The 24307-nt window shown below is 45.4% G+C and overlaps 1 protein-coding gene across 2 annotated transcripts; it reads right to left on the reverse strand.

Moving 5' to 3' along the window:
• Window positions 1–673: 673 nt before the first annotated feature.
• RBM17 (RNA binding motif protein 17) lies at window positions 674–23387 on the reverse strand. 2 transcript variants are annotated; one of them, XM_055427070.2, is made up of 13 exons: window positions 23259–23369; window positions 21532–21621; window positions 14687–14824; window positions 14035–14151; window positions 11014–11180; window positions 10090–10187; window positions 9008–9064; window positions 7673–7814; window positions 5415–5566; window positions 4003–4076; window positions 3430–3528; window positions 2187–2259; window positions 674–2058 (listed from the first exon to the last, which is right to left on the reverse strand). In XM_055427070.2, the coding sequence occupies exons 3-13, from the start codon at window positions 14807–14809 to the stop codon at window positions 1955–1957; spliced, it is 1206 nt and encodes a 401-aa protein (XP_055283045.1). In that variant the 5' UTR covers window positions 14810–14824; window positions 21532–21621; window positions 23259–23369; the 3' UTR covers window positions 674–1954. The 2 variants fall into 2 exon arrangements, with proteins under 2 accessions (XP_055283045.1, XP_055283053.1); XM_055427078.2 differs by lacking the exon at window positions 21532–21621 and having other exon boundaries at window positions 23259–23387.
• Window positions 23388–24307: the final 920 nt, after the last annotated feature.

Below are 24307 nucleotides of genomic sequence, written 5' to 3' on the forward strand. Positions count from 1 at the left end.
GACAGGGACGACAGAGAATGAGATGGCTGGATGGCATCACCGACTCTATGGACATGAGTTTGGGTGAACTCTGGGAGTTGGTGACTGACAGGGAGGCCTGGCGTGCTGTGATTCATGGGGTCACAAAGAGTCGGACACGACTGAGCGACTGAACTGAACTGAATGTACTAGCTGATTACTGCAATCATGGAGAGTTTAACAATTAGAGAGATTGGGGGGATATTCACTAAATTCTACCCATGCTAATAGAAATCTTAATGAAGCACTTGCATTTCTCTGGTTGATGGTGAGAATGTTGGGAAAGCCACCTCAACAATGATGTTATCACAAAGCTCAACAGTAATGCAGCTGTCAAAGGGGGTTGGAAGGTATACTTCCAAGACCTCAGGGTTCACACAAATTAAGCTAAGCCGCCATAATGAGTACCTAGCACGAGTACATCTCGGCCCTCGTAAGCCCAAGCGCAATTCCGTCATGGGGATCCGGAGCCAAGTGTGCGGTAGACCTACTCAAGTGTGAGGCTGGCTGCTGACTCTCAGGTCCTACAAATGTCTAATTATGTAGTTCTTTTACCTTTTGTTCTTAAACTCAAATTTATTTCATAGAGTATGTGCACCTTCTTCTCAGAAGCAGTCTTAATTCACTTTAACTCAGTAAAATAATACCACAAAAGAGAAAATGTTATTCTTTTATTTTATGTTAAATAAAAACATGAGAAAATCCTTTTTTAAAAAGGGTCAAAATATTCCTTATGTCTCCAAACCAAGTCCATGGATGCAAAGAAACGCTGGCTACCTTCCTCCCCCGCAGGGTCACACACACTGTCACGCTGCAAGGACCTGAAGAGACACCACGGCGCATGGCCCCAGCCACCGCTTCAGGTTAAGTCACATGCAATATTCGGGCAAGCAAGGAGCAGAATACAGGCAGGCAGATTCTGGAAACACTTCCTGCTCAGGCCAAATATTATTATTTGTTTTGTCTTGCAGTCCTGCTAAACATTTAAGCCACATATACCACTGTACTTCAATGGTACAGGTTTTCACAATTCCAGAACTGTATTAATTGGCAGTACAGTTTAAGTAGCTGATGTGGTGTAATTTTATCCATTTAAAAATTACATATGAGAACTAACAGGACTGCAAATTTTGCCAGTAGAAACATGACCCCAGGGAATCACCTCTTCCACATTATCGGGCACACATTTAGAATGCACCCATGAGGTTCTGAGCGACCCTGTAACTGCTGAGCCACGCTAAAGACGAGGCTTCAATCTCTGAAAACAAATGCTATATTCATGATTTCTATACCCAAATACTCCTAAATCCATCACAATCTCTAGAGTCTGACTTAGCTTAACTGAAAATGATTCATCCAAACAGGTCATGGTAGGCTCAAGATTCTTCAACCTTAGTTTAGGTTGTAAAGAGCTTTTTCTATGACTGGAGTCAATAAGAATTTCTCTGTTAGAGAAAGCAGAGGTTTTCACCTTAGGCAGACTGCCAAGATGATACTTTATTACAGAATTTATGAAGCTACAGTTTAGTAACTTGCAGGTTTTATTAAAAGAAATCAAAAAAAGAAAGAAAAGGGGAACACTACCCCGCCAAAACTTTCTAGATTTTTTTTTTAAGTGCAAGAAATGCTGTATCACTGAAACACTTGAGAATTATCATGAAATCCTAGAGAAAAATGTAATCACCTCAGAAGTGGTAATAAAAGAGAAACAACCAGAGAGGCACACAGATTGCTTTTTGCTTGTTTTTTTAAAAGGATTTTTATACTATATTAAAAAACCACAAAATAAAAAAGGATCAGTCAACATATATCTCAGAAGTCTTACAGCGTCTCTGCACCCAGAGCCATGAAGGCCCCCTGACGCCTTGTTCTCCTCTGCTCAGTCTGCAGCTTGCTGAAGGATCGCTGGAGATGACTCAGGCTCTAGTTTTTAAAATCAAACTTGTTCTGCCAAATCCAGGACCCTGAATTTATCCAAATTGTAGAAACATGCTTTGACCACCCGTCCACCAAAATACCTCCCATTCAGATCAACAACAGCTAAAAGGCAAACAAAAAGACAGTTAGTTAAGGCAGGAATTCCATGAGACATTACAACAATATGTCTTCAAAATACTAAGATCACAAGTTCAACTTTTTAATTCTTTATCATTAGCTGTACAACTTACCTTTAATTGCTGACTCAACCCTCTCGAATTCTAAAAATATTCGTACTGCTTCATCATCAGGGGCACCAGGAATCTGGAAAAGAAATGGAGTATAGTAAGTAAAGATATCATCAGAGATATCACTGACTGTGAGTTTTCCTCCATAAATGATTTTTGTCAGAGTATTCCAATTACAGATAAGCAGTGGTCAAATGCCAACAGTATACGTGTAATTTATGTTTGTGTGTGCATGTGTGCGCTCAGTCGTGTCCGACTCTTGGCGACCTCATGACCTGTAGCCCACCAGGCTCCTCTGTCCACGGGATTTGCCAGGCAAGAATACTGGGATGGGTTGCCATTTCCTTTTACAGTAAGTGTAACTTACTCGTCATCAAAATTCACTGAACATCTGTTTTGGACAGGCTGTGTGTTAAGTGCGAGCAAAAGGCAGCTAAGCAAGACCTCTGCAGATCCTATGCCATCAGACCCATAAACAGATAATTATGCAGTCAACAAACGCAACCCAGCATGGAGAAGTTGAAGTGAGCAGGAACTAAAATAAAACATCTATACGTGAACTGTCTCATACCAGGCTGAGTTCCTCTGTTAAGCTTTCTAGGCCCAGCTGCACTGTGTAAGCATGACTCCCACTAATCCCCACCACACCCACCACCATGCAGCCCTCCCCAGTCTCCAGAAGCCGTGACCCTATGTGAACACCCGTTCCCTCCTACCTAAATCCTACCCACACAGTCCAAAGCTCTGCTCACATCTGATACCGTTCACAAAGCCTCCTCGAACTATTCAGTATTGATCTAATCCTTCTCTCAAACTCCTGTACTTGTAAGTCAGTGCTGATGAGCTGAGCAACTGAACAGTCTCTAATTTCACGTTTGTTGTTTCTTCAACTGAACAAGAGCACAGGAGGCACCTCCCCGACCCAAGGGCAGTCAGTACTGGTACATGGGAGGCACTAAATAAAACACCTGCCGAAAGAAGGAAGCCAAAGGCACATGTGATGTCCCTGTCACTAAACTACTGAGCCCACTGTCATCAAGGCTAAACATCAGTCACAAAATGAAATGTTTCTTCACAAAATAAAATTTGAAGTTCTTCTTATGCTAGTATCTGAAATTGCAATAACTTAGTAAAAGCAGTATAACTAACCAACACGTCACCTTCTAAAGTAAGACAGTATGTTACTTACAATGCTTTGTAACCTATCAATCATAAGTTGGGTTATAAACAAAGAAATCTCTCTTACTTCAAATATCACACATTTTCCAACTTTGCCGTATTTTTCACACTCTTCCTTGGTTTCTACTTCCAAGTCTTCATCCACCTCTCCTGCACCAACCATGTTCTATAAACAAAAATAAATATATAAATTCCAGTATTGAGTATAACTGACAACTAAGTAGCTTTTTTCCAAGATGGCAAATGTTTCCAAACCCAAATGACCCAAAGAAAACGTTCATTCCTCAAATATCCTGAAGTAGGTTAGTTTTTTTAAAAAAAAATATATACATTAGGTTTCAACAAGAGTTACCAGAGCAACTGAGCAAGTACCAGAATACATAAACCAAGCTGAATTTCTGACAATTTCAAACATTTTAAAGTAATTTCTCACTGTAGTCTTAAACACTATGTTTAGCAAGGAAACACTAGTGAAAAGGAATCTAAAAACCAGTCTTCCAGGGAGTCTTCCCACAATACCACTTTCAGTTCTCTTCAGCTATGCCATCATCAGTGGGGCTGACTGCGTGCAGGGACAGAGCAACAGGGAGGGACACATGACTCAAAGAGGGCCAACAGGGCTCCTCCCTCAGCTCCTTACCCTGAGTAGGACCACTTTGGTAGGACACTTAAGTATTTCAGTTAATGGATTTGAATCCGACTTCTTGGCTGCGTCTGTAAGAAAACATCATCAGACAGAAGTGTTAGGGCACCAAGTCTAAGTTAAGGTACAAAGAGCAATTTACTTTCAACAGCAATCCCCACTCTCTATGTCCTAGAGCCAAAATCTACACAGTCTCTGAGCAAAGATGCAGCCTTTCCTACCTGAAAGCATCACTTTGCTTTGGTATAATTTTTACCATAATCTCTAGAACTGTTTAATATCCTCAGGTGCATTTTTGCTTAGTTCACTTCCTAAAGGGCCAACAGGGCACGGTGATCACCCTCAGAAGTGAGTCTTGGTCAGGCAGTGGTCAGAGGTCCTGCTGCTGCTAAGTCGCTTCAGTCGTGTCCGACTCTGTGTGACCCCATAGACGGCAGCCCACCAGGCTCACCTGTCCCTGGGATTCTCCAGGCAAGAACACTGGAATGGGTTGCCATTTCCTTCTCCAATGCATGAGAATGAAAAGTGAAACTGAAGTCGCTCAGTCGTGTCCGACTCTTAGCAACCCCATGGACTGCAGCCTACCAGGCTCCTCCGCCCATGGGATTTTCCAGGCAAGAGTACTGGAGTGGGTTGCCATTGCCTTCTCCAGAGGTCCTGAGCCCAGTGTAAACGAGCAGCTCATCAGCCAGCCATGAGCTGACCAGTGTCAGATACCCCCACAGACTGGGCTGACTGCTGGCTTCTGGTCCCAGCCTGTGAGGCTTACTGCTGCTTCCTCAAGCTCTACATCAACACGCCTGCCAGGAGAGTTCTCCTCCTTCTTCAGGAAAAGGCATTTGGCTAAGACTGATTCAAAACTACTGAGTTCTGTTGCTTAAAGTGCTAAATCATGTTTGACTCATTCCAGGACGCCCTCACTATAGAACAGACTGTAACAATCAAATGAAAATAAAACACCAAGTAGGCATCATCTACCAGAAGACTCCAAAATAACGCTAGCTTTACAAAGCAGTCAGTAAGAAAATTAGGATGAAAGGGCAAAAAAAGGAAAAAGCAGAGAACCCTTACAGGATAGAGATACAGCAGAAAGAATCACTGATACACTGTGTATGGCTCTGTGTTGCTATAAAAACACAGTAATGGTTCTATCAGTATAACAAGAATATTTCCCGAGGAAAAGCAGGCATGACAGGACTTCTGGAGTCCTGTTCATTTCTGCCAAAGCCTCTCATCTTCTTTTCCTTCCACAGGCGTTCTGTCTCTCTGTCCTGAACTAACTGTAAAGATGGGCCTCAGGACTGCTTCCACCACCCAGAGCTGGAAGGCATCACGATGAGGAATTCTCTCATTCAGGATGGCCTGCCCCCGCCCACACCCCCAGGATCCCTGCTCGAGGGGAGACCCACCTTTCTCAGTGGCGTCACCCACGATGATCTTGCCGCCCCGCTTGCTGGTCTTCTCCACCGACAGCGCTGTGCTCAGGCCCTGCTCATGCTTCCCAAGACCCTGGCCTTCCCGGAAGCCGTACTTCTGCATGATTTTATGTGCTACCGTGCCCCTGCGAGGAGGAAAAGGAGAAAGGTCCCTGCACTTGAGTCATCAGCTACAGCACAGACTCGATTTCACATCACAATAAACTCCTTCTGGGAGGAGAATGTAGATTCCACAAGCACGTTCATGATGCCATATATCTACTAACGGGCTATGAGATGGAAGTTGTGGGATATTCAGGAGAAAGATTTAAAAAGTGGATGCTGAAATCCTGGGTGCCCTGAGATTATCTCTGAGGTAAAGGAAACACTAGTTCCTCTGGTAAGAGTTCCCCAGGGCCTGTTAGAAAATATCAGACTTCCTGTGTGCCCCAGTACCTGCTCTGCTACAAGGCTCATAACCAGTTTAAGTAAGCCTGTCAAAAACTAAGTATGGTTTCATGTAATGAAGATGACTGCATTTTTCAAAGTAGTACAGAAGAGTTTCCAATGACTGACTTCATAAACGATGGATGCTTAGGGACTATCTGTTTAATAGATGCAAATGAAGAAACTGGGGCGCACAGAGGCTGCCTAGCTTAAGGCAGACTGACAGCAAAGCAAGACACCACATGTTGGTATTAACGGTAGGACTGAAATTGAAACCCACAACTCTGAATTCTTAGTCCACTGCTCTTCCTCTAATTCATGATAGCTTGCAAACTGTACAGGGAGGAGCCTCAAGGGTACCCACACTGACCACTGTTTCTTAGGGCGTGAACCCCAAAACCCTGCTTCAACCAGAATTGTACCTACAGTATTTCACATACGTAATTTCCTTAACTATTTCATTTGAACAAGTTGTTCCAGGGCTAAAAAGACTGAAGACTGATGAACTGTACTACATTGCACCTTCTTTAGGCATAAAGATTTAATACCTTTCTCTTACCAGTAATAAGGCAATTTTTTTCACTAGCAGAAAAAAACAAAACCAGCCCCCAGTGATGTCATGCCTGTGCCCCTTCAGGACACTCCAGGGCAGCCCCACAAGCTTCTCTCCAAAGAGGGGAACATCCTCTGTCTGCACCGCTCAGGGCAGTAGCTGTGAGCGTTGTATGAATACTGAGCACTCGAGACTAGCGTGAGGAAAGAAATACACGCTGAATTTTATTCACGTTCAATTAATTCAAGAGCCCTGAGTGGTCAGGAGCCCCCGGAGAACAGCACAGGCCGAGAGGACAGGTGTCAAGGTGAGAACTTCAAATCTTCGCACAGCATGCGAACCCTGGCCCGCTCCTCAGCTCTGGCCAGTCCGGCCCCAGAGGAGCGAAGGCAGAATCAAAGCGCTCACATAGGCGAGGGCAGACCAGAGAGGCCCCTGCAGGCACAGCCTCTCCACCAGAGGTGCCGTCCTTCTAGAGGACAGAGAACAGAGGCCTCGGTGCAAGGCTGCTCCACTGACACGCGCTCGGAGCACTAGAGGAACAGTAAATGATACACAACACTCCTAACCGAAACACAGGCCAAATCCAGCGAGTCCCAAAAACCCACAAGCCCCACCTGAAGGCAACCTTAAAACGGACTTTCAAACACTGGCAAACAAATTTCTAATTATAGGGAGACTAAAAGTTTTTAGACCAAAGGTACAGACTCATGACCTCAAAGCAAAGGTCATTTTATCAAAAAAAAAAAGGATGTCATTCATCTTTTGGACATGGTGTAAGTCAGTTCTAATTCATATGAACTATTTTATTTGCAAATGTTCTGAAAACAAATATAAATAACAATCAGAAACTGTTCCTACCCAGAGAATATAATGTTCAGCATTCAAATCACTCAACACCTCTGATAGAAAGCTTTATGTTTTGTACAAACGTTAACAAAGTCGTGCTGCAATACCCTCCCAGTGACTCAGGCTCTGATCCTGTGTGACGGAGCGCACCAAGCACTCCCTGTAAACCCACTAAAGCCTTCATCTCCAAACCCGCTGCACCCACTGCAAGGGCTGACCACACTACCCCGCCCCACCAGAGTCCCACCGTCCCCGCACCCATCGAGGCGCACTCCCTGTAAACCCACTAAAGCCTCCATCTCCAAACCCGCTGCACCCGCTGCAAGGGCTGACCACACCACCCCGCCCCGCCAGAGTCCTACCCTCCCTGCACCCATCGAGGCGCAAGTGCCCAGACCATTACCCCATGTTGGCGAGGAAGGAGTTGCCAGGGCCGGTTGGGGATCGGGGTCGGTCTTGTTCCTCGTACACTGGGGGAGGGATAGCAGCTTTGGAAGACTGTGAGCGAGGCCGTGAATCCTCTTCATAAGGGAAGTCTCGGGGTACTGTTGGATGACAGGAAACAAGATTTTATTTTTTGTGTTTCCTTACCCCAGTAGACAACAAAGGTCTCCGAGGTCAGGGACCGCATGCCAGTTCAGTGAAGTGCAACCCCAGATGTGCAACAGAATCAGCAAGGAAGCTCAGACAGCTCCAGATGCTTGGGCTCCACTCCCAGACACTGGTTTCAGTTGGGGTTTATGGTTTGTCAGGTATTTTCATTATTATTTAACTTTTTTTTTTCCTGTATTATCTTCTTTATTAAAAGGTAGCATTCATAGCGCAATAGGTATTTAAAAACTCTGGGAATGGTTACATTTTCTCAAGACAGTTTAGGTATGCTCCAACACAGACAGTAGGAAAATGAACTAGAAGATTCATCAAAGTCCAGTTCCAACGCCCAATTCCAGAACCGATCCCTGGAGAAGACTTCTGGGAATCTGAGTAAAGGCACACAACCTGTGACTGAGGGACCTAACTAGGGAACATGCTGCCACCTTGTGGAGGGTCACAAATTTAACAGCTCCTGGATCACAGAGCTGTTGAGAGTCCCTTGGACTGCAAGGAGATCCAATCAGTCTATCCTAAAGGAGATCAGTCCTGAGTGTTCACTGGAAGGACTGATGCTGAGGCTGAAACTCCAATACTTTGGCCATCTGAACAAACAGCTGATTCATTGGAAAAGACTCTGATGCTGGGAAAGACTGAAGGTGGGAGGAGAAGGGGACGACAGAGAATGAGATGGCTGGATGGCATCACCAACTCAATGGACATGAGTCTGGGTGAACTCCGGGAGTTGGTGATGGACAGGGAGGCCTGGCGTGCTGCAGTCCATGGGGTCGCGGAGAGTCAGACACGACTGAGCGACTGAACTGAACTGAGATCACTGAGCAGAGAACTTGCCAGCTGAGCTACTATTTGTTTTAACCTATCTCCAAATATGAAATGTTAGAGAAAACAAAATGAATTACTTTTAACAACAAACAAAAAAGCATCCTGTTGCAGAAAAACCCTAGAGACTGGCATAAAACCTCCTGAAGCATAAGGGGTGGAAGGTGCTCTTGGCTTAGGGCTAGAGTGAGGAGGGTTTGAGGGCCTTTTCCCTGCACCCAGGTGCCTGGCTGATTCCAGCTAAGGCTTCCCAAGACTGGGTTAAAGACGTGCATCTGAACAGAAGAGGGAAGAAACAGGTACTTACACTCTTTGTCCTTCTCCACAAGAGACGTGGGAGGTGCAATGGCAGCTCCGCCCATACCTGCAAAACAGACATTTCGCTGAGCAAGGGCTGAGTGAGGAGCGAGTCAGCCCGGCCCGGTTGAATCGCACCCCCACCCCAAAGGAAGAGGCAGGAAGGCACACTGCTCCACCCTCTCGCTAACACCTGAAGAGTTCAGTGTTTGAAACCAGGGTTAAAAGTACACAAGTAGGTATCACTGCTTGGCTGTGTGGGTACTTCTGGCCACTGTCTGCTGTGTGTGGTCATCATTCTTGTTCACATTTCCTACACAGAGAACGGTGTACACAAACAAACCAAAGCGGACTCCATCTGCTATCAGACAACCAGAGGGACAACATGAACAGAGAACATAGGGATTTTTCACCAGAGAAAAGCCCTAACATATGTATTACAACTTAATCACCAATGAGACACTCGAAAAAATGCTAAAATGTAAATTAAAGAAACCAATTACAAAACCATGCTGCACCAGCAAGAAATGTTCCACAGAAGAAATTCCCCACAATCAGTGTACAGGCAGCAACCACATGTGATGAGGCTGTTCTCTCAGAATGGACAGTCCTTAGCTATCTAGTGGTCACCAAGAACCTGGCTCTCACACAACCACGATGCTGCCTGTGAGGCTTCAGGGCTCACACCCTGTCTCCCTACCCCTCTTACGATACTGCCAGAAGTCAGCGTTCAGGGAAGCTCAGTCATGCATGCGGGTGGCAAGGATTCTGGACAAGAGTGTAGACTCTCCACTCAGTGCTGTTCTTAATAAGAGTGCGGATGGACAGAGAACAGGTAGGCATGACTGCGCTACGGACAGAGACAAGCACAGGCGTGCAGTTTAAGGTGTGCTCAAAGGTCCAGTAAGTGTTAGAAAGATTATCTGTGAAAACACAACGAAAAGTTAAACCCCATACAAATGTGGGGTTTTGCTGAGATTCCAGAGAGAAAACTATCCAAATCAACGTCAGCTGAATTAGTTATCAAACTGAATATAGAAAGAAAGGGTAGAATTGCACATCTAAAACATGACATTTATGTTCAGGCATTACTTCTTTTCCTCCTCTCTCGCTCATAATCTTCATCTTCATCAGAATCTGGATCGGGTCGCCTGGAAAACCCACTAGCTTCATGTCTGTCTTTACGCCTCCTGTGATAACAGATGGAACAATTCAGAGATGTGAACCCAAGGACGTCACCTTGACTTTAGTGGGGCGTGAGGGGTAGGAGATACGCAAACAACTGATTAAAGACTAAAGCAGCAAACATATGACAAGTGAGAAAAATCCAGAAGATAAACTGAACAAATTTAACAGGCACATGCATATAAATAGCAAGAAAAAAGGTTCCCTGATATTTACCTCTTTCAACTTTAAAGCGAATCAACACAGGTAACAATTAATGAAATAATTTCGATTCTCTAGAATATGCTTTCACTTCATGAAACCAGTCAATAAATGAGAAATAGTATATTAATGTTTTATATAATCATTTAAAAATTAATACTCAGCAATTTTAAAAGAAAAAAACGCAAATAAATCTTTGTTACCCATACTTTTGAAAAACATAAAAAATGTTATGAGTTCTTAAAAACTCTATCTGGCTCAAAAATAGTAAAAGGTGAGAAAAACATTTTCAGTATTTTAAGCAGTATGACTCTCATAGAGTCAGAACATAGGAAAAACGAAACAAAACCTATTATTCAATATCAGTTTGTAAGCTAGTTTTAGTTTTTTCTAAAAACTCACTCAAAATGTATGTTCTAAGTTTTCTGCATCTATACGCGAATTTACTCTGGAGTCTGTTTCTGTGATGGGATATAACCACCACACACTCTTAACAACAATCTGGCTCCTGAGGACTGTTCAGACCAACCACGAAACCCACTCAGTCCACAGAGAGCACTGAAGTTCACTCCTAACATCTGAGTGAACATTTCAAACATAACCCCACCCCACACTTGCATGAGGCCTTACTTTTCTCTCTCTTCTATTTCCTTCTGTCTTTCCAGCTCCCGCTGCCTCTGCCGCTCCTCTCTTTGGCGCTTCACTACTTTCTCATAATCATTAGGAAACATGGGATCATATTCATCAGCTAAGGGGATCAAAACTTCTCCCGCAGAAAACCCGCTGGGAACAGGGTCCTGAGGAAGGGAAAATGCCAAAGTAAGTATCACCCTCTGTCTTGGAGTTTTATTCACAGAATTAAGGTAAAGGACCATGCGGGGCCCCAAGGACCACCTGTCCGCCTCTATTCTACAGATGAGGGAGCAGATGCCTGAGGAGGCTCGGAGACTTGGCATGTTCATATGCCCGCCCAGGAGCAGCAGAGCACGGCAAAGTTCACCTCAGTTCAGGATCAATTCCATAAACACCCTACGGCAGTTTCTTAAAACAAGCTGCCATCACCCAAAATTTTAAGCAATAAATCTGACTTTTTAGAGTAAATATAGAATACTTCCATTTTTATATACATAAAAACTTAAAATATAAAACAACTCATGAATAAAATATTCTTGCAGTCATTTAATATAATAATCTCAGATTTTTATTACATGGAGACATGACATATTCAGTTCAGTTCAGTTCAGTTCAGTCACTCAGTCGTGTCCGACTCTCCACGACCCCATGAATCACAGCACGCCAGGCCTCCCTGTCCATCACCAACTCCCGGAGTACACTCAAACTCATGTCCACAGAATCGGTGACGCCATCCAGCCATCTCATTCTCCGTCGTCCCCTTCTCCTCCCGCCACCAACCTTTCCCAGCATTATAGTCTTTTCCAGTGAGTCAACTCGTCGCATGAGGTGGCCAAAGTATTGCAGTTTCAGCTTTAGCATCAGTCCCTCCAATGAACATCCAGGATTGATCTCCTTTAGAATGGACTGGTTGGATATCCTTGCAGTATAAGGGACTCTCAAGAGTCTTCTCCAACACATGACATATTAAGACTCTCAAAAAAAAGAGGAAAGAAAAGTAGAAAGCCTCCTCCTGGGCTCTGAATGCTCTGGAGCCCACAGCCTCCCAAGGCCGCTGCATCTCAGGCCCTGAGTCTGAACAGGGCATGTAACTCCATTCACAGCATGGTCATTTTTTAAAGTCCACTAAGTCAGGTTTCTGCGTTTCTCTTTTGTACATGTACAAACTGCTCTTTAAGAGAAAAAGAACAGGAGGCAAACAGTGCACTAGGACCACAAGATGAAAAGGGGGCTTTGCCCTAGGCCGGCGGTCTCCATCTCCGTGGTTCTCGTAAGCCCTGGCCCGCTGCATGGTCTCACGTTCCTAAACCTTCGTACTTTCTTGTTTCTCTAGCGTGACACCCCCGTACTGTCTGTAAAAATAAGATGCCTTTCCTGGTCCCCATAGACACCCAAATGAGTGCAGGTCAAGGTCCCTAAGCTCCCACCCTGCAACTGTCAGGAGAAGCGTGCCCAGCACTGCCAAAGGCGGTATGGCTGTTTAGAAAATGTATTTTACATATGAACACAAAACAGGCATGATACAGAGAGCTTATGGTCAGTATCAATGGATCTAAATCTAACAATTCCTGGATTACACTGTGTAATAGATTACAATGTGGATGACACTGTCTCATCATATTAATAAAACAAACACTTCATGGTCTCCTTACAATTAAAAATCAAAAAAACAAAATGAGAAAAATAACTGTAATCACCTCCCAGGCCCTATCACTGGAAATCTGACACAAATCTATTTTCTGCAAGGCTCCCAAAGGGAAGGTATCCATTTGTATGCCCATAAAAGACATTTCTAAAACACAAAAGCACCTGAACAACATTTCCATTCAGTTATTATTAAGACAGGAGAAGCTAACAATCAGCAACTCAATTTATTTAACACTGCCATCACAAAGTTCCAACTCAGAGAACAAACTGTCAGCACAAAGGTTAATTCTCTGTCATTAAAATCTGACAGCAAACAACTTTTACTGTGTGAACCCTGCTGAGTTCAACAATGAGCCATTCTGCTCTAAATGCCATAAAGAATAAAGGGGCTTGCTTCATTTTAACAGACTGACTGTTAATTCCTAATACTGCAGAAGGTGGGAAACACTCATAAACGCTGCAGGGGACACAGCTCTACCAGAAACAACTTGGCGATAAATAAACTGTCCAGGAGAGGGGATGACCTCCTAAAGTCACCTCAGGAGATCTCTCCTAAGAAAATGTTAAATGCAGAGAAAGCCCTCTGAAAAGGTGTTCCCTAAAAGGTTTACTGGCCCGACAGTTAGGAAATAGGTGTGTAAATCACCATACACTGACCTGATGGGAATACTTGACAATTACAAATTGGTTATGTAGCAAGAAGGAAAATGCTTACTGATTAAACTTGGGGGTGATATTGTAGGTTCTGGAGTCAATATACAATAACAGAAGATGATTAACCAGCTTTTGATTAGATGCAGCAAGAGAAAATTAGGTGATGAATTTTTGGGAAAAAATGTTAAATGACTAAAAATCCTCAGATTTTTAGTTCCCTTGTGGGGAACCAAGTGGTTTTCCCTCTTGACAGACCACCAGACTGCAGGAGAAAGATCAGTTCCTCTGGCCAGGAAACCCCACCAAGAGCTTCAGAGCATGAGACACAGGGGAACACAGTGAAGCCACTAGGATGAGCACATGGTCCTATACTTTTTGACACAGATGGACAGCCACAGTATATTAAGTGAGAAAAGCAAATGAGGGAACAGAAGATGCAGGAGGAAAAGAATACCACGTTTTTAAATTCTTAAGTCATTTATTTTTCTTTTTGCCCACCTCCAGTTTCTGATTAATTAACTACTGAGCTTTAAACAGATTAAGTGTTTTAAAGTTGATAAAACCAGAGCAAAAATTAAACTGAACATGATACTGACTAGATTGCAAGGCCTACAGAGGAGGTGTGCTCAGAGTGACGTGTGTAAAGTGCAGCCTGGGAAAGCAGGAGAGCCCACCCAGGTAGGGGTGTGTGTGTGTTTGGGGCGGGGGGGGCTGTACCTTGAGGCCTGCAGCCACATGCGGTGGAGTGTCCACGATCTGCCGCTCATCTGAAGAGCCGCCTCGCTTTAGGTCGATTACTGGAGCAAGGACTGTACTTTGTTTTGTCCTCTGACTCTAAAATCATCAAAAACCAAGAAAAGTGTACTGAGGCTTCAAATCAAAATTCAGATTACTTGTAACAAAGCTGGTTTTTTGGTCTCTGCAACAAACCTCTCAGATATGAGAGAAACAATCTTAAAACAGTAGCCTTTTAATTCAATTATTACAATAACTATATACAAGTTCCTTTTCCTTACAACACAAATTTCCATTTTTATAAAGGGTTACAGAAAGATTGGCTGCTATTAAATTTTCATATGAAATAATACACTGAAAAAACTCTATGCTTGGACATACTGAAGTTTGAAAACCAGCAACAGTGCTGGAAATCGAGAGTACTCTTTTCATCATCCTGATTTTCTGAAACAGTTCTATTTCCAGGAGACGTGAAATGACCTTCAGCTCCTATTCCTCTCCCTCCCTACCCCAGCCTCTCCTCCTGCAATGGATGAGCCCTACATATTTAACAAAGAGATAGAGCAGTGGCTCTTAATCCTCAGGAGGTACCTGCCAGAACTCTTTCCTCACAGGTGGGCTTAGCTTCTCTCACCTTGGCCTGAGTGAGGGCTGCCTTCTTCACCTGGAGCTGAGACTGCAGGAGTTTGAAGTTTTTGGACCAGCCTTCTGTTTTTGAGTCACTGGTCTCCACTCCCAGGTCATCGTACAGGGACATCTTCTCAGTTCAGTGCTGAAGGGAAAGTGGATAGGGGTTAAAGAATGTAAGAAGATTTCTAATCTTCCTATGTTAAAATATGCAGTGGCATGGAATTTCAGAAGTAGGAGGTATTTGATGAGATCACCTCGTCCAGGAACATTCAGTGACAGAAGCCAAGACACCTGAGATCACCAATCAGTGTCATTTCTAATACCCATGTGCTATTTTCAAAATAAACCCCTAGCATGAATTTTTCTGTATATAAGATCATGTGATCAAGTAATTCAGGAGTGAAATCATTGTATTCTACAGAATGAGGGAAGAGGGAAGTTCCAGAGTCAGGGCATTCTTAACTATACATATTCATTAAAAAAAAAAAAATTCTACTTTGTGTCAGTAACAAAAAGTAGAAGCCTTACAAAAACACCTATTACCAGGTGAGTTAGCACAATTAACCACCTTTTCGGGGGTGGGGGGGGCGTTGATGGCGGGGAAGCTACCCTTTTATAAACAAAAACTTTCTTATATGCCTACACATAAGGGGAAAAACCCAGAAATGACCTCACAGATGTGACAGGAGAGTAGAAGGTTAGACTGTATCAATACCCAGGCTTCCTCCTATCCCACCTTGTGATCGTTAATGACTCTGAGCACAGAGAGAATCAATAATCTCTATGTGAATGACCAACACACACTATCCCTGGCAGAACAGAGGAGCACAAGAGGATGAAGACAACAAAAGTGACAACAATTAGCACTTGTTGTTCAGTTCTCTCAGTCGTGTCCAACTTTTCGGGACCCCATGGACTGTGGCACCCCAGGCTTCCCTGTCCTTCACCATCTCCCGGAATTTGCTCAAACTCATGTTCATTGAGTCAGTGATGTCATCCAACCACCCCATCCTCCGTCATCCCCTTCTCCTCCTGCCTTCAATCTTTCCCAACATCAGGATCTTTTCCAATGAGTGGGCTCTTTACATCAGGTGGCCAAAGGATTGCAGCTTCAGCTTCAATCCTTCCAACAACTACTCAGGGATGATTTCCTTTAGGATGGACTGGATCTCCTTGCAGTCAAAGGGACTCTCAAGTGTTTCTCCAACACCACAGTTCAAAAGCATCGATTCTTCGGCACCCAACTTTCTTTATGGTCCACCTGTCACATCCATACATGACCACTGGAAAAACCATAGTCTTGACTATATGGAGCTTTGCTGCAAAGTAATGTCTCTGCTTTTTAATATGCTGTCTAGGTTTGTCATAGTTTTTCTTCCAAGGAACAAGTCTTTTAATTTCATGGCTGCAGTCACCATCCACAGTGATTTTGGTGCCCAAGAAAATAAAGTCTGTCACTGTTTCCACTTTTTCCCCATCTATTTGCCATAAACTGACGGGACCAGATACTATGATCTTAGTTTTTTGAATGGTGAGTTTTAAGCCAGTTTTTTCATTCTCCTCTTTCACCTTCATTGATAGGCTCTTTAGTTCCTCTTCGCTTTCTGACATTAGGGTAACAGCCTATCACACTCGCCAAGGTGGTCAAAGGCAGTATCTGCTACAGAAGCCTAGGAGGAGGCTACCAGTAAAGCCAAGAGCAGTCCAGGAGCAGGTGGGGACTTCCGGAAATAAATCTGCCGCAGGTCAAACCAAATCATAAGTCCACAACTCTAGCTGCGAAGTCCTTACTGCCATGTTTAAAACCCTCAACATTCTGAAACCTACAACATGGCTCATTTCTCAAAATAAGACAGCAATCTGTTTCTCACAGCTGGAAAGGGGGGAAAAATTGACTGGAAACCCTATACTGCAAAGAAATGCTTAACACAGGAGTTGCTACCTTATGAACACATACCAGAAGTCTGTCAGTTCCCAAGCCGTGTCACACAAATGCTGTTGTGCCTGTGTTACGTCTCAGGAGAGAAGGCGATACATACAGGAAGGAAATACCTAATATTCCCCAGAGTCACGTCTGACCTGGGCAAACCTTCTGTGTCTGCTCACTTCTCCACCCTTCTGTGCACGGATTTTAAGACCCCGACACCTCGGCCGACCTGGTTCCACGGTGCATGGGGCGGGGCTGAGGGGTTGGGTGCTCCTCCCTCCCTCAGGACAGCTCTTCGGCTCCTGAGCGGAAGTCAGCCCCAGTCACCTATGGGTGCCTTTCAGAGTTCCTTCCCTCCTTTACACCTGAACCCTGTGATGACCTGAGAGTTCTCAGAGCTGACTGCTAAATGAAAGGCCCCAAGGCAGCACAGAAGCAGGGCGAATAAAAGCAGAGCCCAGGGTGCTGGTGGCTGAGTGCTCCACGTGACACACAGAACAATTGAGACATGCCTAACAGGTCTCCCCCGCAAGGCTTCTGGGACAACTCACTGGCTCAGCAGGGACAAAGAATTTCCTGCAGAGTGTATCCCACAGGGGAATGCCCACTGCCTTCAGCGCCAGACAAAGCGAACTTGGTAACACCTTGTCACGTTATTAAGCTTGAGACAAGCGCAATCAAGACACTGAGGTTAAACACAGAAAAGTCAATGAATTCCATTTCTCATCTAAGCATGCCTGAAATCTGACCAGGTCTCCAAAGTTTTGCAGGGAATACCGCTGGGGTCCACTTCAGAACCTACTGTTTTAATCCACAGTCTGGTAAACCCCATCAGTGTGTGGAGGTCACTGCTCTATCCCCAGACTAAGATCAGTGTCTGCCCCAGAGTCGAACAGGGAATCAGGCCAACTGCTCAGTTAACACACTAATTGCAACCCCCTCTCATCCAAGACTTCAGAAATTTCTGGCCACTGACGACTGCATAAGACCACAGAGCTGCAGAGGCTGTCGTGCACTTTTCTTCCAGCCTACTTGGTATTCAAAACTAATCCTTCTTTTCCAGGTACACATACTTAAAGTTTACATTTAACCTGAAAAACTCAGAACAGCAGCAAAGAAAAAACAATGCTGAGTGTCCCGCTTGCAAAGGGCCCGTGAATGATGCCAGGTTTGGGCTGCACGTGTCCACTTAAATGTGACCTGTTTCCCACAGTAAATACACAGGATCACAACATCCGAGGTTGGTTGATCCATAGACACAGAGGGCCAACTGTGAAGTTATACGGATTTTCAGCTGCGGAGGGTCGGTGCCCCGAACCCTAACTTTTTCAAGGGTCAACTGTACTGTGGTTTTCAGAACACTACTTCAGAAATGACCATGCATCTTTCATCTAACCTAGTCTAATTTTTTGAGACCTCATCATTCAGTTGATCACCAGACCAAAGCCTAGCAAACAAACTGTGGGTATATTTGTTTTATCTTTCTTTATTCTTATAAAAGCAAGAAAAGACTGACACATTTTGGCAAACAAATATAAACAACAACACTTTCTGGGAAATTATAAAGCTAAATTATCAAACTTTGTTTACAAACCAAACTCTACTTTGTGTGTGTGTGTGTTAGTCGCTCAATCGTGTCTGACTCTTTGCAATCCCATAGACGGTAGGTAGCCCGCCAAGCTCCTTTGTCCATGGGATTCTCCAGGCAAGAATACTGGCGTGGATTGCCATTCCCTTCTCCAGAGGAACTTCCCAACCCAGGGATTGAACCCTGGTCTCCTGAATTGCAGGCAGACTCTCTACCGTTTGAGCTACAGCTAAGTCCTTTTCCACTTTACTTCTCTCAATGATGCTTAGTAAGAAATTTGAGAACATCATCAAGAAAGATATTTACAAATAACATTGGTCTCTAGAGACTGGCTCAAGACAGTGGAGCAAAAGAACATGCGCTCATCTTCTGCCAGAGCACCAAAACCACAATTAGCTGTTGAACACCCATCAACAGGGAGATACCAGAACCCACCAAAAAAACACACCCTCCATTCAAGGACAAAGGAGAAGCTGCAGTGAAATGGCAGGAGGAGCACAATCATGACAAAATCACACCTTACACCTGCCAGGTGGGTGACCCACACTCTGGCGAACAACAGCACCAGAGTTCTCACACTGCTCTGAAGGTTCTAGGCCCCACATCAGGCTCCCCAGCCAGGGGGTCTGGCCAAGGGACTGGGAATCCCCTAGGAATCTGACTTTGAAGGCCAGCAGGATTTGATTACAGGACTCGCACAGGACTTGGGGGAAACAGACTCCACTCTTAAAGAGAGTACAAACAAAACCTTGTGCTCACTAGAACCCAGGGGAAAGGAACACTGACCCCACAGGAGACTGATCCAGACCTACCGTGAGTGTCTGCAGGCCCCCTGCAGAGGTGTGGGTTGGCAGTGGCCCGCCAGGGACAGGGCACTGGCAGCAGCAGTACTGGGAGATGCATCTCGGCTCGGTGTAAGTCCTCTGGGAGGTGCCAAAGCCCTACTGTAGAGCCTGGGAGCTTCCCTGGTGGCTCAGAGGGTAAAGCGTCTGCCTGCAATGCGGGAGACCAGGGTTCGATCCCTGGGTCGGGAAGATTCCCCTGGAGAAGGAAATGTCAACCCACTCCAGTACGCTTGCCTGGAAAATCCCACGGACAGAGGAACCTGGAGGCTACAGTCCACGGGGCCGCAAGAGTCGGCCATGACTGAGCAACTTCACTCACCCACTCACAGAGACTGTAGCCTCCAGGACTGGGTCACCTCAGGCCAAACGACTAACAGGAAGGGAGCGCAGCCCCATCCACTGACAGACAACTGGAGTCAAGTTTTACTGAGCATTACGCCACCCACCAGAGCAAGACCCAGTTATTCCCACAGCCAGTCCCTCCCATCAGGAAGCCTGCACAGCCTCTTATCCTCATCCACCAGAGGGCAGACAGAAGAAATAAGAACTACAATCCCAGAAGCCTCCAAAACTAATACTACAATCACAGAAAGCTAACCAAGAGGAAAAGAAACAGGACTGTGTCCCAGATGAAGGATCAAGATAAATCCCCAGAAAAACCAGAGGAAGTGGAGATAGGCAACCTCCCAGAAAACGAATTCAGAATAATGATAGTGAAGATGACCCAGGAGCTCACAAAAAGAACGGAGGGGATACAAGAAATGTTTACCAAAGACCGAGAAGAATTAAAGAACAAATAGATAGAGTTGAATGATACACTAGAAGGAATCCATAGGAAAATAACTGAGGCAGAAGAATGGATAAATGACCTGGAAGACAGAACGGTGGAAATCACTGCTGCAGAACAGAATATAGAAAAAAGAAGGAAAAGAAGTGAAATCAGCCTAAGAGACCTCTGAGACAACATTAAACACAGCAACATGTGCCTTCTAGGGGTCCCAGAAGGAGAAGAGAGAAAGGACCGGAGAAAATATCTGAAGAGATAATAGCTGAAAACTTTCCTAACATGGGAAAGGAAAAAATCAACCAAGTCTAGGAAGCACATAGTCCCATGCAGGATACAAATAATGTTGGTCTCAATGGAAATCAAGTAACCAAATGCCCACTAAACTGAAGGGAAAAGACCAACTTACTACTTTTGCATTTCCAATTTCTGGCACAGAGGAGGCATTCAATAAACACTTTTAAATATCAACAATTAAATTCTTTTTAGCCACATGAATCAGCAGTGAAACAACACAACGCCCACAGGCTCCGCTAGGAAGTAAAGAGGAAACAAAAGATTCTGAAGTGGACGGTGGTAATGGTCACACAACACCACATTTAAAAACAGTTCAAGTGACAAAGTTTATGCTATGTATATTTTACCACAATCAAAATTTTTTTAAAAACTAGGTAAAAGGGAGAGGAGCAGCAGCACTAGGGGAGGCAGTGTGAGCTAACAGGATGCTGGACGTCCCCCTACGAAGGAGTGAACGCCGATGGAAACATTTTCCCCATTTCAGGGCTACACGCTCAAGCAGTGCAGAGGCTCTCTACCTCCAACAGAGTCCTCTCAGCCAAGAGAACTACTCCTAAGACTTCATCACCCAACTGGTGAGGTTCCATGCCACATACTTCCTCCAACTCCAGTCTACCTGAAGCTAGCTGTTGACAGTGGCACCTGATTCGCCTTGCTCTGCAAGCTTCAAAAGTCACTGTGCAGCAAAAACTTACGTTCATTTAAAGTTCCCCGTTTCTGTTCTCAAAACCTTCAAAAACACACCTTAAATATCAGCAACTGATGCCCCCTTACCAGCATCTGCTAGCTTTCTGTACCTCGGAGCTTACATATCAGATCTCCTCATCACAGTAAAGGCAGAAGAGCTTTCCTTACTCTTCACAGATCTTCAAATTCATAGAACTGGATAAGCCACAGCAATAACATGCTCTACCCACCTTCACTTGTAAGACTTGCTTTAATTAACTACTATAATGCAACAAGCACCAGTGAGACAAGAGACCACCCTCCACCCATATGGTCCCCATCCCATCCCATCCACCCAAGTGATCTCCCTGACCCAGCAGCAGCCTGAACCCCATTCTAATTCCTTCCTTTCCTCCTCTTATATAAGCTTACTGACACAGCTTGTTGCATCCATTCCTTAAAAAGTGTATATATCTTCACTTGAGCTGCCCTGAGTACTTGTAAATATGTCACAGTTGATTCACGCATCCTCTCTGCTGCAAACACTGAAAATAACAAGTGCACTAACAAGACTCTATTATGACCTGAACTTCACCGAATTAATGCTCAGATGTCTTTCAGATGATACAACATATTTATTCCATGAAGTCTGGTGACAGGTAATAAAAACAGAGCACTTTCTAACATTTGGATATTAGGAAGCCAGGACCAAATGGAAATACAAACAGTTGATTTTCATTACCTCTTTAAAATACCGTCTCACTATTGACTTCTTTTTCATAGTAACATCAGCCTTTGATCAACACATCTTCCAGGTATGCCTTTTCTTTTACTTAAAAAAAAAAAAACACGGTAAACACAGTTCTTCTGGAAGAATGATGACTTTTCAAGATTCTACTTAAGCTAGAGAAGTATTTCTTAAAACACGTGCAACTGGCAAAAACGAACATGGAAGACGTCTTCTCAGGAGCACCCCACGTACTCGTCTTTTAAGTACATCTCTGAAGCCTTTGCTGACTACAACCCTCACGTAAAACCAGCTACCCCCTGAACACACTCACATCATGTTAGGCTGTCCACCGGGTGACATGTCTGTCTCTTCGTATACTGTAAACCCCTCAGAGGTAGCAAGGGCTGTTTCTGTCTTCATCTTTATATCTCCAACTAAGCACCTTGCTTGGGACATTGTTAAGCACTTTTTAAATATTTTCTAAATATATCAGTGAGCAGAAAGTCAGCACACAACACATTTCTTCGAATGTACCATTTGCTTTATTTCTTCTAAAAATAAAACACCCACAGTTTAAGTTCCTAATGTAATATCCCATACCGCCTAAATGTCCTCACTACAGTCAAAATGCCTGTGGCCCTCAACCCACAGAACTGTGGAAACTGAAGTGCATCCAACTCCACCTGTTGAGGGGAGACACAATCTGCACCTACCTGACAATGTGCAGAATTTTGCCCTCCTCCAGAATATCCTATTTTCCACCCACTTGCCTGCCTCTAGGAATAAGCACCTCCCAGGGCCCTCCTTCACCGACTTCTCAGAGAACCTTCTTGATCTGACCTGACTACCCTTGTTCACACTTCTATCTGCTTTTCCTGCAGTTTCCAGAATGCACTAAGGTGCTTCACCTCTGCTACCTTTACACTCACTTCCTCTGCAGGGAAGCTTCCCCCCATCCTGCACATCTAACAAAACACCCCCAAGGCTCAGTTACACGCCTCACTCCTTTGGAAGCCTTTCAGGACCCCACTCCAGTCCCTCAGACCGACCGAGGCGTGGCTTGTTTCTCTGGAACACAGGAAACTCACGGCAGCGTAGAGACAGAATCTTACTGATCTAACTATCTGCTGTTCCTAAACATGACCTGGGCAAAAAGAAACGCTCAAGACAAAAAAACAACTGCATATCGAAGCTAAAACACCGCTTTAAGAAAAGACAGGGTCCGGGGCAGTGCCGGAGCCTCGTCCAGGTAAAACCCCCGTCTCTGAGGGATGGCCACACCTGATTCGAAGCCGGGGGCGAAAACGGATTCCTTCCTCGGCGCCCCCGGCCCCGGCCACAAGCTACTCAGGCCCGCCTACCGGGTTCAAGGGACCAACAGCTGTTCCCGGACAGACCGACAGCGAGAGGGAGGGAACAGGAGAGGGAAAGGCGCCCTCGGGTCCAGGAGACACAAGGACAGACCAAGCAAACGAGGAAGAAAAACGGGAGAGAAGGGGTGCGACGGCCCGGCGAGCCGAGGCACATAAAGGAAGCGGGCGGCAGGCAGCGAGAGAAGACGGGAGGCTCACCAGCGGCCAAGCCGCCAGGCGCAGGGCAACCAGCGGCGCGGGGCCGCTCCGGGACCGCCGCCCCTCGCAGTGCGGCCTAAAGCCGCGGCCTCGCCTCCCGCGACGCCCGGCCGGGGAGGCGCGCCGGCCCCGGTCCCCGCCCGCCCACCGGCCCCAGAGACCACTCACCCGGCCAGCCCGGCCGACGCGCCGCCGACACCGCGGGCTGGGCGCTCGGCGTCAGCCCCCGACAGCAGCACCACTCCGGCGCCAACCCCTACGCAGACTCCGCGGGACGCGCGGCGACGCGGGGTCACGGCGCGTACGGCCGGAAGAGAGGCGCCCGCGCCTGCGTTGAGGGCGCCCCTGCTGCCGCGCTCCCCCTGCCGGCCGGAGGACCGCTCCCGCAGAGCCGACTGACCCTCTGCCGCCAAGAGGGGTCGCCATGGCACAAGGTTGTGACGCTACAGACCCCGGGAGCTTGGCATTGACCTCAGGCGGAAAGGAGGACAGCTGGTCCAGGGCTACAAAGGTCGGCTTCAAAACTGTTCATCATCAGTGTGCACAAAGCTAAAGATAAATCATAGTAGGAGAGATGAATGGGGAAAGGGCTGTAAAAGACAAGACCAGGAGTGCTGAATTAACTGTGTGACGTGAAAGTCGCTCAGTCGCGTCTGACTCTTTGAGACCCCATGGACTGGGACTTCTCCAGGCCAGAATACTGGAGTGGGTAGCCTTTCTCTTCTCCAGGGGATCTTTCCAACCCAGGGATCGAACCCAGGTCTCCCACATTGCAGGCGGATTCTTTACGAGCTGAGTCACAAGGGAAGGGAAGTCACAAGGAAATCATGAAGTTAGGGTTACAGGATACATTTTATATACATATACATACATGTATACATACAAGGTATCTGTTATAAAGCCTCACGATTTCAAAACAATAGGGCAAAATTTGGAAGGAAAGAGAAAATAAGATTGTGTGTCAATGAGATTTTCATGTTTATATTTGAAACTGTATACAACCCCTAGGTCCCTGTCCTTTGAAGTAAAAGAATTTTGCTTAGTCTCCCGGGCCTCCCCGAGTCTCAAAAGGCTGACTCAAGAGTTAATGATTGGGAAATGTAAAGATGTAAAGTAGCTATTGAGCCAGGAAACTGGTAACAATCTACACTATAAACCCACCACAGAGCAGAATCACCCACTTCCCAGGGCCCTGAAGGATAAAGGTATCACACATA

The sequence above is a fragment of the Moschus berezovskii genome, chromosome 15, assembly GCF_049115385.1.
Source record: "Moschus berezovskii isolate FMDL1 chromosome 15, NW_MosBer_1.0, whole genome shotgun sequence".
Lineage (NCBI taxonomy): Eukaryota > Metazoa > Chordata > Mammalia > Artiodactyla > Moschidae > Moschus > Moschus berezovskii.